At 38.5% G+C, this 24,422-nt stretch overlaps 3 protein-coding genes across 5 annotated transcripts in view; all 3 read left to right on the top strand.

Moving 5' to 3' along the window:
* Positions 1 to 26: 26 nt before the first annotated feature.
* On the top strand, positions 27 to 11,646 carry LOC113024330 (nuclear receptor-binding protein-like). Its single transcript, XM_026171305.2, has 18 exons — positions 27 to 180; positions 763 to 1,132; positions 1,308 to 1,430; positions 1,856 to 1,957; positions 2,099 to 2,188; positions 2,418 to 2,458; positions 2,565 to 2,659; positions 3,322 to 3,405; positions 3,994 to 4,049; positions 4,135 to 4,233; positions 5,188 to 5,320; positions 5,661 to 5,751; positions 6,143 to 6,193; positions 6,566 to 6,701; positions 6,809 to 6,862; positions 6,985 to 7,048; positions 9,116 to 9,171; positions 9,439 to 11,646. Exons 2-18 carry the CDS (start codon positions 815 to 817, stop codon positions 9,496 to 9,498), a joined length of 1,653 nt encoding a protein of 550 aa, XP_026027090.2. The 5' UTR covers positions 27 to 180; positions 763 to 814; the 3' UTR covers positions 9,499 to 11,646.
* Positions 11,647 to 11,784: 138 nt separating this feature from the next.
* Positions 11,785 to 16,061, top strand: krtcap3 (keratinocyte associated protein 3). The gene is made up of 6 exons (XM_026171317.2): positions 11,785 to 11,952; positions 13,306 to 13,490; positions 14,132 to 14,191; positions 14,295 to 14,492; positions 14,617 to 14,751; positions 15,002 to 16,061. The coding sequence occupies exons 1-6, from the start codon at positions 11,940 to 11,942 to the stop codon at positions 15,071 to 15,073; spliced, it is 663 nt and encodes a 220-aa protein (XP_026027102.1). The 5' UTR covers positions 11,785 to 11,939; the 3' UTR covers positions 15,074 to 16,061.
* A 434-nt stretch (positions 16,062 to 16,495) lies between these two features.
* Positions 16,496 to 24,422, top strand: part of LOC113024318 (frizzled-3-like) — a 32,599-nt gene continuing 24,672 nt past the window's right edge. Inside the window, exons 1-2 of one of the 3 annotated variants that reach the window (XM_026171282.2) lie at positions 16,496 to 16,747; positions 17,671 to 18,517. In XM_026171282.2, coding sequence (XP_026027067.2) covers positions 18,092 to 18,517 — 426 coding nt within the window. In that variant the 5' untranslated portion in view covers positions 16,496 to 16,747; positions 17,671 to 18,091. Of the gene's footprint in view, positions 16,748 to 17,670; positions 18,518 to 24,422 lie in introns of those variants that run through there. The other 2 variants (XM_080303299.1, XM_080303306.1) reach the window with 2 other exon arrangements.

Genomic DNA, 24,422 nt, shown 5'->3' with positions numbered 1-24,422 from the left:
GCAAGCGCTCCTCAAGTGTTGCCCCGCCCCTCCCACTTATGCTGTGCGAAAGGGACTTGAAACCCTGCAACATTTTTTATGGCGAACTAACATTTTTTATATTGCCGTCTCTTTGCAGCTTTTCCATCAGTATGTAACCCTGGGCTGTTTGTTAACTTTGCGGTGCTCTCGTGATCCACGGTAAGACGTTAGTATGTTGCTATTCAACTTTTTATGTTGGCAATCTGTTTATTTACCTTTCATTAGCTTGTTAGCCTGGGGAAAGTTAGCCAAGGAGTGGGTGGTTGAACTTTAAGCTAACATTGAACACTAGCAGGAACCTAACCAAATAAGTTCACTTACACGAGTTATTTAGTCTCCTGTAACAGTAATGTCATTTTGCGTCTAAGCTATCAGTAAAGCGCAGGGCTTCCTCTCTCAGTAACTTAAACACACAATTATAGGTAAAGAAACTAGAGTCGGAGAGGAAATGTGAATTACAAATTTTGCTAATGCATCCTGAATGCATCTTAACTTCTTACTACTTGGAAAGAATTGTAGCTAATTTATTAGCACTAACGACTCATCCATTCTTCGTGAAAACACCTTTGGATGTTGAACAGCCATTTTTAATCAATACAGATGTTATTAACACACGATATGGACATAAATGGGAATGATTCTCAACTCTTCTACCTCTTAGAACACGTTGTCCTTGTTATATAAAAAAAAAAAACCATAGAAGCCCTCTCACGTTCTATACATATGTGTTATTGTTTACAGTCCTCCCTTCTGATCGCTACGTTGTTGAAAAGCCTGCCTGAGAAGAAGATGGATGTGTGACTCGTTCAAACAGAGAAAGGAGAAACAAGAAAGAGACATTGTGTCACTTGTTTCAACTCAGAACCTGTGTGTTATGATGTCTGAGTCAGAGGAGAGGGGAACTCCCTGTACTGAGGGAAAGCCAGAGCTCACATCAGGAAACATGTCCAGTACTACCCACCAGGTACAAAGTGGACCCTCTGTGTCTCCATCTGTGTCCTCTGTCCAGCCTAGTACTATCTCAGCGACAGAGGATGAGGACGAAAGTGAAGATGAATCATATATTCTGGAAGAGAGCCCTTGTGGCCGCTGGCAGAAACGTAAAGAAGAGGTAAGGGTGGATCATTGAGGTAAACTATAAAATGAGGCATAGATGAAAACAAAATGCTGGAGAGAATAAAAAAAGATGACGAAAACACAAAACTTGAGGAAGGTGTTTTTGATATCTGCTTCATTTTGGTAGTAAAACATCTGACCTCATGAGCCGCTCTTCCCTTTAAATGTAGGTGAATCAGCGTAACGTCCCAGGGATTGATGCTGCATACTTGGCTATGGACACAGAAGAAGGAGTGGAAGTAGTTTGGAATGAAGTTAAGATCTCAGAGAGGAAAAATTTCAAAATGCTGGAGGTGAGGCACATTGTTACAAAGTGATCAGGCACATTGTTACAAAGTGATCAGGCACATTGTTATAAAGTGATCAGGCACATTGGTACAAAGTGATCAGGCACATTGGTACAAAGTGATCAGGCACATTGTTACAAAGTGATCAGGCACATTGTTACAAAGTGATCAGGCACATTGGTACAAAGTGATCAGGCACATTGGTACAAAGTGATCAGGCACATTGTTACAAAGTGATCAGGCACATTGGTACAAAGTGATCAGGCACATTGGTACAAAGTTCATAGTGACGCTGTGGCATTTTTTGAATTCTATGAGTGATGTCATCGGGAGCTACTTTACAGGAACTCTCTATGAGCAAGTGGAAAAGCAACATTTTGTACTATTTTATTATAACTGCTATGCTTTCTGTCCTTTTTTCTTGGATTTAGGAGAAGGTAGAGGCTGTATTTGATAACCTGATCCATTTGGAGCATGCCAACATTGTCAAGTTTCACAAATACTGGGCTGACAAAAAGGACAACGGGGCCAGGGTGAGTCTCAGGCTTTTGGAGACATTGTTTCATATTCTGTCAACTCCATAAGAATTATTACTATTGCCCTGAAATAATCACAGTTTACATTTGAACAATGTCTCTCTTTGTGTTTTCTACACACTTCTTTATCTCCCTAAGGTGATTTTTATTACTGAATATATGTCATCTGGAAGCTTGAAGCAGTTTCTGAAAAAGACAAAGAAGAATCACAAGACCATGAATGAAAAGGTAAAAAAAAAGACTTTATAATACTGCATATGTACTAGAATATATGAAAAGTCTTCTCTAAAGGTAAAAAGTAACTGTGTTTAAAGCCAGAATGTGGGACTGTCTTTCTGGAGCAAAGCGTAGTTTTCATATTATAGTAACAAATATGTGCTTCTTATTATTTGGTTAAATGTCAAGCCATTTTGGAAACCAACTAGAAATTGCTCTGATAAATTGTATGATCCTATAGGCTTGGAAGAGATGGTGCACGCAGATTCTTTCAGCTCTAAGGTCATTTTTAAAAATGTTCTTTTATTTTAATATACACTCACATTGATAGAAATCCAGTACATTGTATGTAATTGTAATTTCTTTTTCTTTTTTTCCTGATATGCAGTTATCTTCACTCCTGTGATCCTCCCATCATCCATGGCAACCTGACCTGTGACACTGTCTTCATTCAGCACAACGGCCTCATCAAGATTGGATCAGGTATAAAATTACACAGGTTTCATCCCCTGCGTTTTAGGTAGTGAAGGCAAAGCAACAGTAAAGGAGTCAAATTATAATAAATTATGGATTAAGAACCAAAGTTTTCGTGGAATTAAACAGGAAATTTATGTGATTTTATGTACAAAAGAACAAGAAACAATGTTCAAGTGTTCAAGTCTTGCCAGTGTTAAATGTATATTTAATACACAGCCCCTATTATTGCTTTTAGTTTGCAAGCTGAGCAGGAAATAGACTTTGAGGAGTTCAGACTTCTTATATAATGGTCAAATCTTTGCCTTGTTCTTGTACAAACCAGTCCTGCACATCATATGAGGGAACAAAAGTTGTGCATAATGTGGTTTAGAAAACCAATTTTCTGAGTGTAAATATGGCTACAGTGACTCAAGTGTAACCACAAAGCCTCCAGACAATCCCACACTAAAGTTTAAACAACAGAAGGTAATATTTACATCGCTAGTTTATGAATTTGGTTCATCTTTTCATCGCTTATCTTTCTTGTTTTTGTTTTTTTGTTTCATTACTTTTTTTTTCAGTTTGCAGTTTTGCTTCTTCCTATCCTATGCTTACTTTTCAGACTTTTCTTACTTTTTCTCTCATCTTTCTGTGTATTCTGAAAATAATTGTCCTTATCTCATTTGCAGTTGCTCCAGACACCATTAACAACCACGTAAAGACTTGTACCGAGGAACAGAAAAATTTGCACTTCTTTGCTCCGGAATATGGAGGTAGATTTTCTCTTATTACTGATATTAGCAATTTATACCTATGATACAGCTCTGTTGGAAAACATGTTTAAACACATGAACTTCAGCTTTCTCACAAAAATATTTTTATTATAGTAACATGATTGAAAAGTCAGGGTGTTCCATATTTCATTTTCTTTGCTTTAGTTTAAGAGAGTACACGTTTTTCTCTTCAAAACCCTTTCTGTTAAATAAAATATGGCAAGCTTGTATTTTTATACAAACAGTATTTTATGTAAATGTATATAACATCAAAGTATTAGAACAATATAAAATGTAAGGAAGAGGTCCTTGGAGGCATACTAAATTCTTATGCCCTATTCTAATATTTTTGCTTATTGCACAGTTATTTTTCCATTGAAATTGCAAGCACAAAGTACTTCATGCAACAGGATCATGTATGCTCTTATTAATATCTCTTTTTGGGTTTTTGTTTTTGTTTTTGTTTTGTTTTTTGTTTTTTGGGGGTTTTTTGGTCAGCTGTCAAAGACGCACTTTTGATTATTGGATCATAGGTCTTAGTCTAGATTACGATGTAATATATGTACATGCTGTCTTTTCCCATTGTAGATGTTGATGTTACTACAGCCGCAGACATCTACTCCTTTGGCATGTGTGCCTTAGAGGTGAGATGGGACCCGTAGTATATGATATATAAGAGCTTAAACTGTTTCCCAGAGCTGTCTGTTAATGAGTGCTGATGTGTTGCAGATGGCACTGTTGGAGATTCAGGGGAATGGAGACTCTTCTCATGTTTCTCAGGAGGCCATCAACAATGCCATACAGTTACTGGAGGACCCACTGCAGAGGGTGAGATTCAGTATATTGTGTGTTTGTAGGCGTCAGCATCTTTATTCAGTCATGATCAAAAGTTTAACACCTCTTAAAAAAATAGCAAAAAATCATATTTTGCATGGTTGGATCTTAACAAGGTTCCAAGTAGAGCTTCAACATACTGCAACAAGAAATGGGAGTAAGACAAAACATTTTTCTGGACATAACCAGTGGCCGTCTTGAAGCTCCATTGTTCCACTGAAGGAAAAAGCACCTCACACCATTTTTTTGAAGGCCTTCAGTCTCAGATGCTGTCTGATGTTTATGGGGCTGCAGTCTGCACCAGTAACAGCCTTAATTTGGGTTGAGGACCATCCAGTGTCTTGAACGACAGCCAATTAGATCCTCCGGCTCAGTGCTGGTGAAATTTTTTTTTTTGGTTCTTCCAATTAACCACAACCCTCAGGATCATTTAAGAAATTCCAAATGACTGTCTTACTGCGTCCCACCTCAGCAGCGATGGCGTGCTGCGAGAGGCCCTGTTTATGCAGTTCAACAACCTCACCGTGTTCAAAAAGGGAACGTTTTTATTTTTTTTTTGCCTTTGCCATCAGAACGTCATGACAGTGTGAGTATCTGACAGAAAATGACATTGAATCCACATTTTTGCACAGATTTGGCCTCGTGGTCCTAAACATTTGGTCCTAAACTTTTGATGAGGTGTTTCAGTTTAAGCATTACTTTCATTAAATTGCATGCTCAAAAAATGCTTTGTCTCATTCCCATTTCTTCTGTATATTATAGTTTTTGTTTCCTTTTCCTGCCTCCCTCCCTCACCCTCAACCGGTTGCGGCAGATGTATGCCCCTCCCTCTCCTGGTTCTGCCAAATGTTTTCTACCTGTTAAAAGGGAGTTTTTCCTTCCCACTGTTGCCAAGTGCTTGCACACAGGAGATCACCTAATTGTTGGGTTTTTTCTTATGTTATATAGGAATTAATCCAGAAGTGCCTGGAATGTGACCCTCTTGCCAGACCTACAGCCCGGGAGCTTCTTTTTAACCAGGCTCTCTTTGAAGTACCGCTCTTAAAACTGCTGGCTGCACACTGTATTGTCAGCCATCAACGTAAGTCCCTTCCCCCCACCAAAAACAAAGTTTTATCAGGCTTAAAACTTGCAAACCTCTCATGAAGAAGACATTTTTTTAAAACTGAACAAGCAAATTTAGAAACATAACTTTAAACTGCATTGTTAACAGTGTGATAAACATATTGCACTGCAAGTTTCATAAGGTTTTTTTCTGCTAATTCATTATCATCTTTTTGTGGTGTGGTACTGAGCAAAACAGGTCGCAAGCTAGTGTGACTAATGGTGTGATTTCCTGCCTCTTGAACAGATGCAGCAACAAGCATGTATGCAAGTGTAAATTTAAAGATATTTACTTTTATGTTAATTTAATTGCCCAGACATGATTCCTGAGAATGCCCTCGAGGAGATCACTAAGAAACTGGACCCAAACCTGGTTGTTGCCGAGACCAAAGAGGATGTTCAGCTCAAGTAAGTGCCAAAGGCTGATATTCGTGTTGTAGTTTAACTGAACATCTAAAATTATGTTTTTATTTTGCACCTTATAGCAGTAACATCAGTGATATAAAGTATTCTCTAGGTTGTGTAGTAGTAGAACCTACTGCTTATTCAGCAATATAATATAATAGCTGAAGGGTTGTCAAATAACCCCCCGCTATATATATATATATATATATATATATATATATATATATATATATATATATATATATATATATATATATATATATATATATATATATATATATATATATATATATATATATATATATTAGTTTTTTGTATTTTTCATTAATCATTATAATATATTAAATATTTTCTCAAATGGTTCAAAAAAGTACTATTCCCTTTTTTTCTGTAGGCTTTCACAGTTTCCAGCTTTGGAGCTGGACAAGTTTTTGGAGGATGTGAGGTAAATGCACAGCTACTGCTATTAACCCTGTGCTCAAAAATGGGTCTGGCCACAAGGAGGCAGCAGTGGGCCATCTGACTGTTTTTTGTACTGCCTCCACTTATCTTTTAAAGTACTATATGATGTGATACTATTTTTGATATTTTCAGTATCTTAGATTTTGTGGCTATTATTTGTTAAAAAAATAAAATGTTGTGTTTTGGGCCTTTGTCTTCAACTATTAACCATATTTATTGTCAAAGGAGCTTGCAAAGAAAATAAATACACTGATTTATCCAATTCCCATTCTTATTCCATTGTCTTATCAGTTCACTTTGTTTCTTTTTTATGTTTTCTCCACATTTTCCTTTCTTTTTTCTCTCTTTTGATCAGGAATGGTATTTATCCAATGACGGCATTTGGGCTGCCCTGTCCACATCAGACTCAGAAGGAGACTATTAAATCTCCTGTAGTCATCCCTCCAGTCAAATCCCCAACGCCTGAACCTTCAGAGCTTGAGACACGGAAGGTGTGTAAAACAACTTATACCGGCATAATGGACATTGAACTGGCCACTGAATGAAGACACAGCGCATCATATACAGTTCTATTGTGACTGCTCTTCTTTTTCTGCAGATTATTCAGATGCAGTGCAGCTTTGAGCCTGTCGAAGAGGGAACAAAGTATCATGTAAGAGTTATAACATTAGCAGTTTTCTCTTTTTATTTTTAAAATAATTCAAAATACAACAACCCTGCTGCAACAACTTGAAATGAAAATAACCTTTTCTCAATCTGTTTCTGTCCTTTTAGCTTACATTACTGCTGAAAATGGAGGATAAACTGAATAGACATCTAAGCTGTGACATGTTACCTCGTAAGATCAACATATTTCATATCTTATTATCAGTTCATATGACATGGTGACACATGTGTAATGAGCTTGAAAAAGCTCAACGCTGTTGTCGGTCAAGTATAGAAAATTTGGAAGACTTGCTTTATAAACACACAAAAAAAAACAATATTTAAAATTTCCATCAGCTAAACCTTAATGGCCTCTGGTAGAGGTTGTAAACATGTCAGACTTCAGAGTGAGGTTTTTATAAAGAATAAGTATTTTGTCGATAGGTTTGCATTTAGGGTTAATGATAGAATTTCATTTGCATGTATTGGTAAACAAGGTTGACGAGGTTGTAAATATCTGAGTGTGATTTTTATTACTTTTAACATGAAGTATCTGTCTCCACGTGTTTGTACTGAGGCATGTAGGAAAGTGAGAGTAAAGTTCCAGAGAGAGCTTGAATGGCGTCACAATGTATACAGTGTGCATGACTATTTTAGGCTGGAAGACTAGCTGTCGCTTGTGTGTCATGAAAATCTTGTGCTTATTTTAAATTTTTATTTGACGTGCTTTTATTAGATGGTTGCCTTACTGGCTTTACAAATGCTGAAATCTGATCAGTCTTCATTATGGAAAAAGAAAAGGGTTTTGTTTTTGTTTTTTTAATTTTGCTAGTTTTTGAAAGACAAGTAGAAGCTTGAAGGGAGGCAAATGAGAATATAACATACAACTGGCAGTGTGATCTGATCTAATGCACATGCACAAACAGGTATGGTAGGCATGTGTAATGTTGCAGGCGTGTGGAGAATGTCAGGCCTGTGAAAGGCTGCAGCTGACAGCTGTCACCTCCTGTGTCAAGATCTGCTCATTTCTTCCCGGGCTTTCATCCCCCTGTCTCTCATTTACAGACTCAGTTTGTCACATACTCGCATGCATTCACTTTACTCTATCTCTTTAGCATTTTCTGTTTCTCACACCATATGTCTTCTTTTGGACACTTGCACCCAAATGCCACTGAAATACTTGATGAAACTTTACCTCCACGCGCACCCACACTTACTAATCATGCCTTGTTCTTGCAAGCTCTAACTCACATTGAGCCACTCAGATTTCACCACCTTGCATTTTGCATGGTTAAATCCTGCTACAACATATATACAAGTAAAGCATGTTTACATTAAAGGTAAATGGGTGCTAATTTTGTTAAATGACTTAATACCAGACCACAAGGAGCAAACAAGTGAGGAAGCCTCACCCTGAACTTGAATATCAAGCCCCTCTTCATGTAGCTGGGGCCCATGGGTGTGTTTGTTAATGTCAAAGTTATTGGATCCTCTATCTCCTCCTGCAGCTTGTGTTGTCCCAGCCACATTCCTGGTATAGTTATAAATTGACAGCTGTGTTATTAAAAATTGACAGACCATGACAAACCACACAAAGCACAGAGTAGTGCAGCCACTATAGCGATAATGGAAAAAGTTTCAAAACATTAGGTTATAACCAAACAGGTGGTCTTGGAAGGAAGTAGGCAACAAAATTTGTGATAATACTTTGTTCTGAACATTTTACCAATGTCTTAATGTATTCTGAGCAACCTAGCAATTATGTAAGCACCTTTATCTGACATTTTCTGCCAGTTTTTAGGTAAACAGTGTGTATAGTCGCATATTGCTGTGAAAAAGAAAGAACGGGAGTAGATGTTGACAAACTAGATAAAACTAGATTAGATTTGTTTTTGTTTTTTATGGCTGTAGAAAGAAGAGTTGGGAGATACTAAGACTTCAAAAAGAGACAAACATGGTTTAACAGTTTTTGACCTGGCAGAACCACTTTTGTCCTTTTCTTCTAATTTGATAAATCTCTTCCGGCCCCCTCAATACTAGATGCTTGTTGCCTTATAACATTTAAAATTTGCACAGCCATACCACAAAAATGTTTTAGTGGTGCAAAGAGCAACCAGAGTAGTTGTTGTTTTTTTAATTCATCTTATGTGGTGTGTGTGTGGGGGTACTTAACACTTTTATTAGCTTTAGCTTCATGGGTGTGTGTGCTGAAGTTGTGACTGTGAATTACTGTTACAAACTACATTGGTATGTCTTTCAGATGAGAACTTTCAAGACTTGTCCGTAGAGTTGGTGCAACTGGGCTTAATCAGTGAGGTGGGGTTTTTTTCCTGTGTTTAAAAAAAAAAAAATCATTGTGTGTGTGTGTGTGTGTGTGTGTGTGTGTGTGTGTTATTTCCAGTGTTTGAAAGTGGCAGCTGATCATTATTAATATACTCTCCCACACGGAGACATTTTTTTTTTTTACTTTTTTGACAACATTTCTTACTTCCTGACACAGTTTCTGTTATATATTTATTTATTTGTATGTATGTGTGATTATAACATCCTGGGTTGTTGTCATTGTCTTTATGTTCTCTGCAGGTGGACCAAAACACAGTAGCCATTCAACTAGAAGAATCATTCAACCAAGTTCCTCACTAGCAATGGCTTACCAGACCATCGCTCTCAGCCTTGTTACATGTTCTTTTTTGTTACTCAACACAGTGACTACCTGGTTTGCTTGTTTCATTTTTATTTTATTTTTTTAACGAAGCCTTAAGCGATGATGTGACCAAAGGAGAAGCGATTTCTTACTTCAGGGAATAACATTTCCTAAAAGCTCCCAAATATTAAAAGTAAAGCCAGATGACTCCACGCAAACCTTCAGTAGTAATTTGAAGTTTTTTTTATTTTAAAAGTCAAATACATACACGCCTACAATATGTTCATGCCAGATCCTTTTGAATGATTTGGCTATTAAGTTAGGTATGTCGAATTGCAAGCTAAACTTAATCAGTGCTGGAACATTGATCAAGTTTATCACACTTAGTTGCAGTTTTATATTGAAAGCTACACTTTCCTCACAGTTGTATTTCAGGGCAGGGTGTTTACATAATGATTTGCCTGACCTGTTTGTGTTCTGGGAGGAGATGGTGTAAAACTTCGTCAGACCTCATTCTGGCCTTTAAGAGTCACACGGTTTTCTTGCTCCTGTTTTACAGTAGAATCTAACACCTGTTGACAGTCAGCAAAATTGTGACTTGGAGGGAGGTGGAGGGATGCTTTTCCACACCAAGGAAATCTAGAAAACAACTTACATCAGTTTCTTCTCGTTTGGCCCCTCGTTACATGATAGAGCATTCCCACCTCTTTGAATTTCAGTGTTTGTTAGACCAACCAAGTGCCTGTTGCGTTAAATATGTGGAATAGTTTGAAACTGGGTAACAGACACTTGCTTTATTTCACTTGATAGTTTAAAAAAAATCTATGTAATTTAAAAGGCCTTTGGTACACAACAAAATGTGTGTGCATTTCACATTTTGAGAAGCCATCTTACCCTCTTTCTCTGAAAGATGATCTCTTGGTTACTTTAAGATACTGTGAACTCAGTGTTACTGAATTTCTCTTTTATTTTTTTATGGGTTTGCTTTACTGTAGGCGCTCTTGCCTGTAATTCCTTCTTTCATATTGTTTTTATGTTGTTTGGTTTTACCATTTGCTGCTTGTTGGGTTCGCACACGGTACTCTTCCCTTAAGTCGTTCAGAGAGACTTGTGTACTAAACTCATCTGCCATATCTTGTAGAGAGATGACCCAGGCTTTTCTTTGTGTGTTTTATACATGTTAATCCGAAATAGCATGTGTTTTTCTTTATTTGTTTACAGCAACAGCACAGACACCACGCTGATAGTCTCAGCCAATACACAACCCGTTGTGTTTCCGTTGTTTTCTTTGCTAAACAGTGATTTTTGCTAAAACTCGGACCTGTTGCATTGAGCACAGACACTTGTGTAAACACCTTTTACATCATACAGGTCTTGTTTAGACCTGTGTTGTGACCAGGGAGTTAATTGTGGCCTTTTTGTGACATTGTGGCACAAAACTCTTTTTGAACTACTGGTACTGCTGTCTGAAAGCTCAAACAATTTAGGAACTTAAACAGGTAGTAAAATTGCTAGAAAAACAACTGTTGTGTACGATAACTTCTGCTGTGCTGGTATTTTATTAAAAATATACTTCTAAGTGTATTGTAACTAGTCTAGCAATCCGATGAAAAGTTGTTTGCGCTTTCAGACTGATATTTAATCCAATGCTGGTTATTGAGCTATAATATTTAAGCTGTACACCTCTCTGTTGAGATGATAATCCAGTGATTTCAGTGGTCTTTTTCACCAAGTTCAGGTCACTATTTTTCTCCTACCTTCTTTTGTACATAAGTGTTCTGTCCTATTCCATTATTTTCCACTGTCTACATGTGTGTTTGTGAACTGGCAAGGTTGTATTTTCCAAAGAGTTGTTCTCATGCCAGCCAGGAGAATGTAAATGCAACACATGTAGAAGTGGTTTAAAAAAAAACAACCAATGTGATGCACCTGAGTTTTATACTGACTCTCTCTCCCCTGCACCTCTGTTCTCTCTTACTTTTGTACCTTTCCAGCCAGTTTGTGATGAAACTGGTTAATAAGTTATTGTACAGGGTGTGCAGCTTTAGCCAGTTACTCCATGATACCAGCTTTTGGTTATATTTTGAAATTCCTACATTTTGTATTTCAAAGAATACTGGTTCTTACGAATAAATGTGTGAACTGCATCATGACTTTGTGTTTTTGGAGTCGTTTACGAATCAGAGTTTCACAGTTTTGTGCCGGATACACCATTAGTGAGAATTACACACAACAAAGATGCAATGAATAGTCTGAAATGACTGCTGCGCCCTTCCGCGTCCACAGAGGTGCAGATTGTACACAGGTGAGATCGGTGACGTCATACAGGAAGTACTATAGGGGCATACGTGTGGTTTGGAGTTTCTGCTATCGTGCTGTTGAACTGTAGCCCGAAAACTCTGGACATTATTCACAGAAAAACGTCGTTCCCTGCTGAGAGATGTGCACTTTTGGTGAGTTTGCCTGCGATTGTATTCAGGTGCTGTAAAAACCACCGTAGACTGCATAGTAACGACTTCCTCCCGATGTTATTTTCCATCTTACCTGCGGGTATATACCTGACCACCAGGCCTACAGCTGCTGTGTGGATTCATTTGTAAAAGTTTGCCTAATCTATATATTAGCCACCAGTTTCTCTATTGCTTTATTTTAACTTATTAATAGTGGAAATTGGCTTTTTAAACAATCAGAGAAGTGATGGCAACTCGAATAAGTAATCGAGTAAAAGGAAGCACGTCGTTCGTCCGCGCTAACTCCAATCTCTGGCCCAGTGGTCGCTCACAGTTCTTGTTTCACCCGTGTTTGCTGTTACTCGTTATGACGTACAGAATGTATAATAATAATAATAAATGTTTTAGTTGGGGGGGGCAGTTTTCACCACATGTGTATAAAACGCACGAAGAGGTAAATGGGTCGATAAAAGGGTTTAAAAAATGGGTGAGACTTTACAGACATTACATTGTGAAGAGAGACACAAAGAGCTGCACAGCCACACCAGTGTTAGCTGTTTTAGCTCAGATTGTTTTGTCAAAAGAAACCGCATTAACATTAAACATTAAAGTACTTAGTTTGTCCACCAGAGAGAGCTGACAGGTTGATTAACTAACTGATTTATCGGCTTTGTATGCATATTATCCAAGTCATTTATTTATAAATATTTTTTTAATTGTGAAGCTGTAAAAAATGTAAATAATTTATATACTACAGTTAAAAGCAGGTTCTCTGACATAACTGTGGACGAGTAATACTCAAAGGGTAGGTTTAATCTGAATGCCACGCATACAACAAAAGGAATATATACATGAAGTAATGAATTTGCTAGCTAGAAAATAAAATAGTTCACATGTAATAGAATCATGTAAAATTAAGTCTGTTAGAATGAGTTTTAAGAAGCAATTTAAAGGAAGTCACTGATTCTGCAAGCCTGATATCCTCAGGTAGGCTAAAGACAAGAGGCCCTGATGACAAAAGTGTCATCTGCAAGTATGCTAATCTGGGGTCAGCGGAAGTAACCCGGGGCCAAACTGAGGCAAGCTTTAAAATAACTGTAAAGATCAATTCTAAAACGTATAGGAAGCCAGGATGGAAGCCTTTCTCCAGGCCTGAGTGTCACAGTAGGTTTTATTCTAGAGATGGTTGTAATTTTAGCAAAACCAAGACTGGACAGCATTTCTATGTGATATAACAAGTCTATTGTTTTTGTATGGAATAGGTAGATTCATCTCCCATAAGTTATATTAACAATCAAACCACCCACTGTTACGTTTCTGTACGTGCCAGTTAGTAATCGAAAGTTTTACTTTCAGATAAGGACAAAGGGCCAAGGAGGCTGATGAGGAAGGGGTTGGCCCTTATAATCATCGGCCATATAAACTTCATCTTTGGCGCCATTGTCCATGGCAGCATTCTCCGCCACATTTCCAAACCCAGCCAGCAAATTTCTACTGAATACACCGTGACCAACATCATCTCCGTCACCTCGGGCTTGCTGGTGAGTCAGTGGTTTTCTTTTTGTGTTTTAAAGTCAACTTGGCACTTCAAATGAGCATGTTGTGAACCAAGCGACATTAAACCTCCAGGAGTTTCTGCCTTCATCAAAACATTTTACTTTAAAGTTTTTATCACACAGAGCTATCTGCAATCACTTTTATATCAGCAGTTCCGCTTGTTTGATGCATGAGAACATCAAAAGCTCACTCGGGTGATTTATTTTTATTTCTTTTTTAACTTTACCTCAGTGATAGTGTTGAGTATGTTTCTAAGCAATCAAGACTGAACTTGCTGATTACAGGAGAGCCGGTTCTTCAAAACAGCTACTTGTCCCTTCGGGGCAGACCTCATTACAATTACAGTCATGTACCACATAAACTTGTTGGGGATAAGAAGATATTAACTTTGTTTTCTTTCATATTTTAAGAGTGTACAAGTAAGACAGGAAGTAGAAGTTACCAGATATTTTTTACTTTTCAATAATGGGCCTAACTTCTGTTAAAGAGCCTGTTTGTTTTAAATTTTAAGTTCTTCTTCTACAGGATTTAATGCATTCATTTAATTGCTGGTAACTTAATAAACCCTGTACTGTGCAAAGCTTAAAGACTGATCTCATCTTATCTCATGATTTGAATGTTACAGAGTATTGCAACTGGGATTATTGCCATTGTGGTGTCAAGGAACCTTAATGTGCTCAAAGTGGTAAGAATTTAATTTGACTTCATCTACCAATATGATCACTTCAGTCACTGACACTTTGCACATCCCCTCATATATGTAATTTCTTTGTACTATCTATTTTCAGCAAATAGGCCTCCTGACTGCATCAATCCTGAATGCTTTGCTCTCAGCAGCATGTTGTGTCGGACTTCTCTTTGCCATTGGTGTCACAATTGCCCACGATGGGAAGGGTTTGATGGTCGGTTGCAGTGACACACAGGTGCCCATCAATGCTCGGTCACCTATTGGTGTCCGATGTCCATTTGATACTACAAGGATCTATGTGAGTTTGAAGTCCCCTTCCCTCAGTGTAAAACATGATTTTATTTTATTTTTTAAAGCATGACATGAGAAAGGATCAACATTTATCTCACATTTTCTCCTTTCCACCACCTCCCATCTCTCAGGACACCACCCTGGCTCTGTGGATCCCCTGTGCAGTGTTTTCGGCAGTTGAAGTGGGACTGTCAGTGTGGTGCTTCATGGTGGGACTGGCTCTCAGGGGGCTGCCACCCTGCAAGAACAACTACATCAAAGAGCAGGTGTGTATCTTTGTGTGGGCCAGATGAATATGCTTGAGGGGTATAACTTTGTTGTGTGACTCAAACATACACACACATACTTGGTCTAAGTCTGACACAGAAGTTATTCATTGTTACTCCTTCTCACTCAGCCATCCTTTAAATAAAGGCTACCTGTAGACATCCGCGCTCACTCTGTCATATTGCAAAAACCAAAACCGCTCATACTCGTCTCATCATGCCTCGTCTTTTGTGTCATTCTCTGTTCTAGTTGGAGGAAGAGGCCCAGTGCTCTCCTCACAGCCGACACCTGATTGGAGAGCGTGCGAATTCCGAACTGTAACTAAACAACAAGTAGCAAGCACATCTAAGAAGGCTAAATCCCAAAAAGCATGACTGCATCTCTGCACAGACTGAACTATTTCTTCTACAGTCATTTAGGGTAGTGTTACTCCAGTAATGTAGTGCAGGAATGGAATGAGTTTACTACAGTTGGCTGCTCACAGCTCCACTTTGTGTGCCTAATTAATGTTAATTTAGTGAACACATCACAAAAAAAACCCCCTATTGACTGATAGGATTCAGCGTTCATGCCAATGTAAGAGACAATATATACAGGTACAAAGTAAGATATAAAGAATGATTTCAGTCCTGTACCCCTACTTGACTGTTTGGGTTTTAAGTGTGCCAATACGATGAAACCTTTGTTCATGAAGGAAAAACCAGCAACAATGTTTTTAGATTAACTCAAGTATGTTTTAGCATGTATGCTTATTTCAGAGACATATAGCTTTTCGCAATATATTTAGTGTTTTACTGTTTGTACAGATGAATTAATCCACTGTGCTGCATTTAAGATGCCTTCAGCGGACCACAGAAAATGAAGTCTTGCTGTTTATGCAAATTGGAAACCTATGATGAAGATGTTATGTAGATTGGAAATTTGTTGTATTGAAAGATAATTGTAAAGGTAACTGAAATGAGCATCTTGGGATGGAGAACCCTATTTGCTTGCTGAACATGCCATTGGTGTGGTTGTACTGTATTTAATATGCATTATAAAGTGTTTTTATATATTCTTTTTCTAATTACATTATTATTTGTCAGCTTTTTGCTTAAATTCTGAGAAAACATGTTTCAAAGAGATTTTAAACTAAAACTGTAGTGAGATTAAATTGAGTATGCTTTTTTTAAAAAGTAAACTTTTTATTGGTGGTCATACATTTGAAGTAAGCAGTAATCATTTTAAGTAGTGTCCAGAATTTTTTTAAGCCCATGCATTTCACACACATACTTTATTCTGTATCAATTAAACATAATGTGGACTTAAAGCTGTGTGCTTGGACTGTCTTTGTGCATTTACAGTACTCTGGTTATATGTTAAGTAGTGTTATATTAGGAGCTGAAAGCCAGAATGTGGGCCAGCAGTCTAAGCTGCACACACTGACTCAACGACAGAGGGGATCAGATCAGATCAACCATGAAACGGTTAATCTACTGGCATGTTCAATTGTGTGGAAGGGAATCATAGCTCACTAATCCTGAGGCTATCGGGGATAAATATTGACACTGTGTTGACTGATACAATCAAAACAAATCTGCGTGTGTCACACCGGACACATAGGCTTATATGAAACCACGAGATTAACACGAAGAGTAATAATCTTTGTTGTTTGTTAGCTTCATGTTTGAATTGTGGCGAATACAACAGTTTAAAAAAAAAACTCATTACAATTCAGATTTTTTTTTAAAATTTCAATGCATTTTGTTTCTAAACTTAGCATACTGTCTTCATGAGGTGTTTTGTACCATTTAGTTCTACATCTGCAGAAAGCCCACACGCACAGCCTCCTGTGGGGCCAATTTAGTCGAGTCTTTGCGCGGTCACGTCGAATCCGCGGTCCCGACATGTCGACTGAGCGCCGCAGTCAAACCAGCTGCAAACAGGGAAACAAACGAGCTGCTGCAGTGAACGGAGCCGGTGGAGCAGAGGACCGCTCGGTGTTTTACACACAAGGTAAATCATTTATTACTGTGATGTTAGACCGTAACTGTGCTGCCGACTCATAATTGAGTGTTCACGAGCAAGGCAGGCAGACTTCAAGGAAAATGCGTTAATTAGAGGAAGCGCCCTACTGCTGCTGCTGGGCTGAAGACACTGCGGTGACAAACGGATTGATAAGCTGTGATCCTGGCGTGTCACCACCGTGTGAGCGCTTTGCCTTAACGCGGCGAAGATGCCGCACTGAAGCCCACCTTTAAAGATTTGTTCCCCCCTTAAAAACAGCCAGCTTTTCCACCCGGCGTGGAGGAGAAGGAAGCTAACGTTAAGGGCAGTGCCCCACGGTTACACAGGTGTTCGCTTGAAGTAGTTACCAATTTAATAGCGATAACGCTAGCTAGCTATGAGCGTTGAAGCAAGTTAGCTCGTGCCTAACGACCGACTGGGAGCAATTCACGCACGTGCGAATTAAAAGGCGCGATGCTGGGTTCTGCTTTATTTGAATGATGCGTGTCTGAAGTTTACTGTGTGCGCGTGTGAAACATCGCAGGTGTGCGTTACTGTTGCCCGGCCAACCTCTCACAAACACTGCAGTGGGGGCGGGGGGAGTGTCAGATGTTCTGCAGGTGTAACGTTCGCATTAGCGGCTTTGAACGAGAGTAACTACCGAGGTTTGCTTTGAACGTGTTTTCAGTTGTCTGCAGCGTAAACACACTGACAGAACACTCATAGACGAAAATCACTAAAAACACAGAGACAAGCCAAGACACTATCTCTAAATTATACTATCACTCATTGTGTCAGGAAAACACAACAATCCTGCACATATTAGTGGATTTTATGAGATATTTAAACCTCGACGCTTGTATAGAGTAGGGTGTGTCTGGTGAGGGACAATACCAGATTTTAATTAAAATCTTTGTATTTTTATTCTGCAGGACCTGCTTGATGGATCTAAACCAGTGTGGCAATTTATTTTTGAAATAACAAAATTTTCTCTGGCTAATGAATTAAAAAACAACAACAAAACAATTCCATGTTATTTGTCATAGAAAGGGTTGGTTTGTTCTTTGAAATGTGTCTGGAAATGAATTAAGAAGCTGAACATTTTCAAGGGCGAAAGAAGAATAAAAGAGACCTCCAGCAGAAGGCTGAGAGTGGGACATACTCTCCGTTTGGAGGTGGGATTAGTTTTTGACAATGGAACCATCAGGAGGTGGAGGAAAATCATATAATGATTTTTAAGTGACAGTTCAGACCCAGAAGAGCACATACAACAGTTGCCGGCAAATGTGAAGACTGTGAGAAAGAGCAGCACCATACGGGAGCGTACCCATTTTGTGGATTTTTCGTTCTCTAATGTGGATCTATTGCTTTAGCACCACTACTGGGACAAAAAATGGACCTATTTCCTTCACAGATTGCCTGTGTAATGGTTTACTGCATTATAATATCATTGCTCTGAGATGCTGTGGAGAAATGTCTACATTTAAGATGCAAACACCTCTTGGAAGAGGATATGTAAGAAACATCTTTCCAAAAACTGCAACGACTGATTGCATACTAAGGTTTCCAATCCATTATTTCTTCATGCCTGTCTTCCTGCTGGTCTTCTCCCTGGTTACACCTGCCTATGCCATTCATGTGGAGTCCATCGAGAGCCACAGTGAGTTTACCTGTGAGCCCATCAGACTGAGAATGTGCCAGGATCTGCCTTACAACACAACATTCATGCCCAATCTTCTGAACCACTATGACCAGCAGACTGCTGCACTAGCAATGGAGGTATGCTTATATATGTGTGTGTCTGTGTGTGAGAGTCCTTCATTTGTGTCACAATACACAGGGGAATTGGTTATCTGATGCAGTAAATTAGAGATTTGAGATTACATGATTTTTTTTTTTTGTTTTGTTTTGGGGTTTTTTGGGGGGGGGGGGTTTGCTTTTTTTTTTTTGGTATAGATTGTCCTAACATGTAGCACAGGTCTTGTTGACAAGGTGTAAAATGCTAAATGGCTACAAAGCAACAGCTGGTAGTTTCACACTGTGGTGTGATGTCAGGCTCAGGACAAAAGGATTTCACACACAGTATAACGAGCATCATTGTCAAGTAAAGGTATTTTTGTATGGTCAGTGAAACAAACCAACTTGGGCAGTTTATTTATTCATCCATCTATCTTCCATGTTTCACTGTTTATCTGGAGTCAGATGGCTGCAGGCTAAATGATCTGTGCAGATGTTCCTGTCACAATCAATGTTTCCAGCTCCTCTTGGGGAACCCCGAGGTGTTCCCAGGCAATTTAATGATTTTTATTTCCTTAATCAAAGTATAAAGGAAAATTGTGCATTATTTGCAAACACAACTCTACCCAAATTGTGAACCAAAAACAGTTGTGCAATTTACCTATTTCCTTTATCATCCAGCTACAGTAACACACAGGTACTCTGGACAGTACTGAAAGCCGTTCCACGTAGAGACAGATGATGAATGCATATTGCATTGTCACACAGGCACTCTGAGTAGTAGCTGAGAGACAAAAGGTGCTATCTGATCCGCTGTACTGCTAACCAATACAGCTTATTTTCATTGTCCTGTCAGTATAAACATTCTCAATAAACACCTCGCAAAATGCAGTCTAAAATGCAGTGAATAAGAGCAGTAATTTTCATTCACACGCTCCATGCATTCACATTTTTCTTTCATATATATATAAAAAATTATTTATTTATTTATTTTTTAATTAATTTTTTTAATTCACTTGTTATAGGCTTTTCAATGTTTGGGATCAGTTAGACATACAAACTGGTCAGCTAATATGCACACTATATATAATGAGAATCATGTCACCATTACAAAGTTTTCCTTACATCATACAGGCATAATTAGCAGCAATAAAATATATTTCAATATGGTGGTTATGGAATTTATTTCCAAAGAAATACTTCTTTGTTTAAGGGCATCGGTTTTAAGCAATAGAGTGGCAAAGAGTACTGTGTTACACACTGTCTGAGAGCAATAGTAGACTCACACTATCCATCTGTATCGTGTTACCTCCCTTTCCTACTCTTTTGTTACTCCCGAAGAGCAAGAAAGGTGTTTCTTGGTGACTACACAATTACTTGCTTGTAGCAACTATTTTTTTTTAGTACCACAGGCAACATATACCACTGTACTTGGGATGTGGACTTGTTTGGGTATATTAAATTACTTTAGTGCTGCTTAGTAATTCCCTGTTAAAAAGAGGAATGATGAAAAGGATAATTTACTGCAAACAAAAAGGTAAAATCCTTATAGACATGTTCAAGTCTCTTTTAGGGGAAAATTCAGGCCAAGTCGTTATACTCTGCAGTCCTTTGGTCGGTTTGGGGTTTTTACAAATTTCCAGGGCTGTAGAATGAAATCCCATTACACGTGCTGTTTGGCATACTTTTACCCATGTTTTGGCTGCCTTGCAACTGGTGGTCTGTGGTTTAAAAACATGGAACAGTAATGCATACAATCAGTTGAATTAAATCTGCCTCCAGCTGTTCATAGTTGGCGTATTAAATTACCCCTGTTGAAAAGCAGATGAATTTGAAGAAGGCCTATGCTGGCTGTGCTTTTTGCATGTTTAATCTTTGGGGATTTTTATTTTTAGTTCATGTTTAGTTAATATTTTCCCATGTCAAAACAAGATGAATGTCAGGCAAAAGCGCAAGCCCAAATTTTCTGTTTTGCCCTCTTAATATTAGATCAAAGAAAGGGATTTCTGGTGTATTTTATGTCAGGATATGTTGTGCAGGAGACTGTCAGACTCGCTGCTGTCATACGCTTGTTATTTCTCTTTAAAAGAATAAGGGGATTAGGAAAAACAGCTTTATTCTGGATTGACAGAAATGTGTTTTGAATGGATTCTAATACTCCTACAGTCATAGGATTCATTCAGCACATTAAGGAGCATGCAACTGTTTATATCAAGTCAACTCCCAAGCATCATGTCAAAACATGCTGTGTTAAAGATTGTGAGAAGCGTCTGTTGTTGAACTTGATTTGACCCAGATGAAGGAGCCAAGTAACTGACACCCTCAGTCTCCCTGCAGTCATGGAAGAGACAGCTTTCTGGAGATGGTTGAGTAGCAACATGAGCCCTGTTAGCTTCCCTTCTCTGGTCTGCTGTGACCAGGCATGGTAGTCCTGGTGGGATCCCTGGAGGTAATTTAATAATATCTCGTTGGACACTGGCTGCATAATACAAACGTGTGTGCTCACAGGGATATATATGCATATGCTGGTGTTTATGGGCATGTGTGTTAGTGCTCAGTTTGTGAGCCATCTTGAAATTGCATTTGTACTTTATTTGGTAGTGATTACAATTTTTGATTGTGTGCTTTGGTTAGTCTAGTATCGTGATATATAAAACTGGAGTACCAGAACTTGATGGTGAATTTTGTGTTGCATTTCCACTCCTCAAATGTTCCTATTGTTCCAATGCTGGCATCCTTATTTGAAAGCTATAACGTGTTGGCACATTAAGTCATTTTACAGACTCTATGAAATTCTTAAAATTTGAAGTAATAAACACAATTTCTGCAGATTCTTGAGTGCCCACATACCTTACAGCCACTACAGCTTTTCTCTTTTCCAAGAAAACCCTTACTGGGATGATTAAATTACCCTGCCATTTGTGTTATAGCATTATTAGTTGAACTTTCTGCTCTCAGCAGCTGTTCACCAGCAGCAAAACAGTGGGGTAAACACATGAATGTTCTTTGTCTGCATAATTATATTTATACTAAAAGGATGCTTAAAGAGAGAATCCCTGGGCCAGTTTACCATTTTCCAGCTTTACACCAAATTTATTGGGTTTCTCTTTCTTTTGCCTATGCTTCACCACTCCAAGTAGTTTTGTGAAATGTAACTTTGTAGCTTTTGTGTAATCCTTCTGGCAAACAAACTGCAAAGACCAAAGAGAAAACTGGGGGTCTTTTTTGGCACTTGAAGAGGTTTTAAGGCTCAAGTATCTGCCTAATTTGGCATTTTCCTTCCTGCATAGCATCAGTACATTTTAACAAAGATTAGACGACCAGAACTAGTACTGGTTTCAGGCTTTTGCAAGAGTTCAGAAATTATTTAATAACTGGACAAGTAGAAGTGATTCATTAAGAAGCATCATCAGGTGTGTGTCCATTTGGGATTTTTTTTTTCTTGTAACAAAATGTAAAATAAACAACTGCTGCCAAAGCTGCGTGAAGCACTTCAGATGCCTTAATGAAACTGGAGCCATTCTAAGCAGCTGTTGTAGTCATTTTTTCGGGTCAAATCACATGATGAATGTTTTCTCTGCCTCAGTGGCAAAGCTTTCGTGTCTTGGCTTTCTTGCAAAGCAGACAAGCAGTGAGCTGTCATGTTATGATCCTGTCTGTTGTCAGTCAAGCTTCTCTGAGTCACAGAGCTGGATTTTAGAGACATTTTTGTATTTGAAATGGTCCTCTGTTGTACATTCGGAGAGTCTGGAGACTTGATTGACGCTGAAAATATAACCTTTTCCTTCCTTTTTAAGTTAAAAGCAGAGCCGTAAAAGGATCTTCCCAGAATGTGTTCATGATAAATCCAGGACACATTTATTTAGCGCTTCATTGACAAGCTCTAAGTACTGATCAGTATGTTTCATGTGTATAATTGCTGAGCCTGGCTAAGGGCTGATTCAACTCCAGCATTTCCTGTTTGAGTGTGTGTGAGAGAGGGGGAGAGAGAGAGGCAGAAAGAGGGGAGGTTAACCGCGCCAGCTGTCATCTCTCACTAGTGCTAACTAACTGCTAATCTCTCGCTCAGTTCCACAATGATGACATTGAGTCCCACAGACCGTCGGCCATCCCATCTGCCACAATAGTCAATTAAACATGATCAAACTTGATGGGAAAGTCAGAATATAAGGAGGGTTTTTTTAAGAGTAAGGAGATGAATTTTAAAATGGGAAAAGGGTGCTTGGGTAACAAATGAAAATATTTCATTGGGAGTGTTGTTGCATGCGCTCACATGTTTCCATGCTTTTGTGTCTGCATTGTCACTTAGGAATCCAATCTATACTGTCCATCTGCCGCAGCATGATAGGGCTCCCAGACGACGTGGTACTTGAGGTCTGTGCATGTTAGACACAGTTCAGACATATGACATCACAGGGATTGAGTATCATCACTAAGAGATGGAAACTGATAACATGGCTCTAACTTAATCTGGGGTTTTCCTTAAAAGTGGAGATTTATTTCCTGAAAAAGTCTCCCTAAAATTACAGACACGTTATAAATTACAGGAAAAAACAACATCTGCAATCTTAGTAAGGTGTTGGGTTACCATTTGCTGCCCGAGCTGCTTCATTGCACCAGTGATGAAGTCACTACCCGACCATCCTTAGGTTTTTAACTGGGTTGAGCAGTAGTGACTATGAAGGGCAGTTCAAATTCTGGCTTTACATATTAAGGCTTTTTTGACACTCTGTCTCTATGTAGGGGGCATTGATAACCTGCAAGAGACTACTTCCACCATTATAGAAATGTTTCATTATTAAATGAAAGTGATCAGTTAGAAAAACATTTTGCTTTCCAGCGAACCTTCACATTGAGGGGACAAGTGGAACCATCCCATAACAGACCCACCAGATCCCCTTACTGAAGCAGTCAAGGCTGGGATTATATTTGCTTGTGGACATACAGGGGGACAGCTGTGGACACCACAGATTAATAGTTGTTTTCATAACTGTTTTTATGCACACTCGGAGGAGACATAAATTGTTGGGGAATTTTAGTGCATTTCTGCATTGACAAGTCTGCGTGGTCATAACAGATTGGGCGGCCCATGGATGTCTTCTCGTTTACCCAAGCACATCCTCCTTACTTTCAGACATGGAAACTATGACACTGCAAAGTGGGTTAAAACTATATTATTTCTACAGACTTTATGTTGATTTGTATATAGTATATCTGCTGTGGATGTAAAGAAAGGTGGCATGACAGAGAGGATGTTTGGTTGCAGCTAAAGAAAACTGAGCTGGCCATGAAACAGATCTTTTGTTATATATATATAAATAAATAACTATGCCTCATAATACAACTGCTGTGCCTGAGGCCGTCAGAGCTCAGATGTCTCTCTGATGCTTGATCAGAGAGTTACCCTTCAAGTTATTAGTTTTGCATTTAATTTTGATGGAATTTAGGTCAGTTTTTATTTACTTCAGTTTTATTACTTTTCTTAGTATGCAACTGACCAGAAGTCACTTTTCTTTGCTACAGCAAATGACATTTATGAACTAGTGCTGACATCTTAAACGTATTACCGATAAAAGCTGGTGGAGCATTTTTGGGTTTTTCTTTTTTCACTCCTCAGGGTTATGCAGCATTCAGACTGAGAAGAGAGAGAGGCTGAATAGTTTTCCTAAACTCGTTGCTAAGCACTGAATTCCTTTTAATCCACTGCTGAATCCAGCTTATTTAGACAGGTATTTAAAAAATGTCCAACAACTACTATTTGACTGGAGTTTGGGTTGTTAATATATTCTGTGTAACCTGTAAAACATATATTCAAGCATGAGGTCAGTTGTAAGCTCAAAGGCAACAATAGTGTGAATATGATGAAGTGACAAGCAGGTCTTTGCATACTTAATTATTACGAAAAGATGCTTAAGAGCTTTTCCTATACCACAACAACACCTTTGTT

This window comes from Astatotilapia calliptera, chromosome 1 (genome assembly GCF_964374335.1).
Source record: "Astatotilapia calliptera chromosome 1, fAstCal68.1, whole genome shotgun sequence".
Classification (NCBI taxonomy): Eukaryota; Metazoa; Chordata; class Actinopteri; order Cichliformes; family Cichlidae; genus Astatotilapia; species Astatotilapia calliptera.
This window is presented reverse-complemented; position numbering and strand designations above follow the sequence as displayed.

Bases quoted from the DNA above. Each gene is read 5' to 3' on its own strand.
- LOC113024330 (XM_026171305.2), top strand. From the start codon at position 815: ATGTGTGACTCGTTCAAACAGAGAAAGGAGAAACAAGAAAGAGACATT. The intron at 5,321-5,660 runs GTAAGTCCCTTC...TTAATTGCCCAG, and splicing joins CTGTATTGTCAGCCATCAAC to ACATGATTCCTGAGAATGCC. The intron at 6,194-6,565 runs GTAAATGCACAG...TCTTTTGATCAG, and splicing joins AAGTTTTTGGAGGATGTGAG to GAATGGTATTTATCCAATGA.
- krtcap3 (XM_026171317.2), top strand. The intron at 14,192-14,294 runs GTAAGAATTTAA...ATCTATTTTCAG, and splicing joins ACCTTAATGTGCTCAAAGTG to CAAATAGGCCTCCTGACTGC. The intron at 14,752-15,001 runs GTGTGTATCTTT...TCTCTGTTCTAG, and splicing joins ACAACTACATCAAAGAGCAG to TTGGAGGAAGAGGCCCAGTG.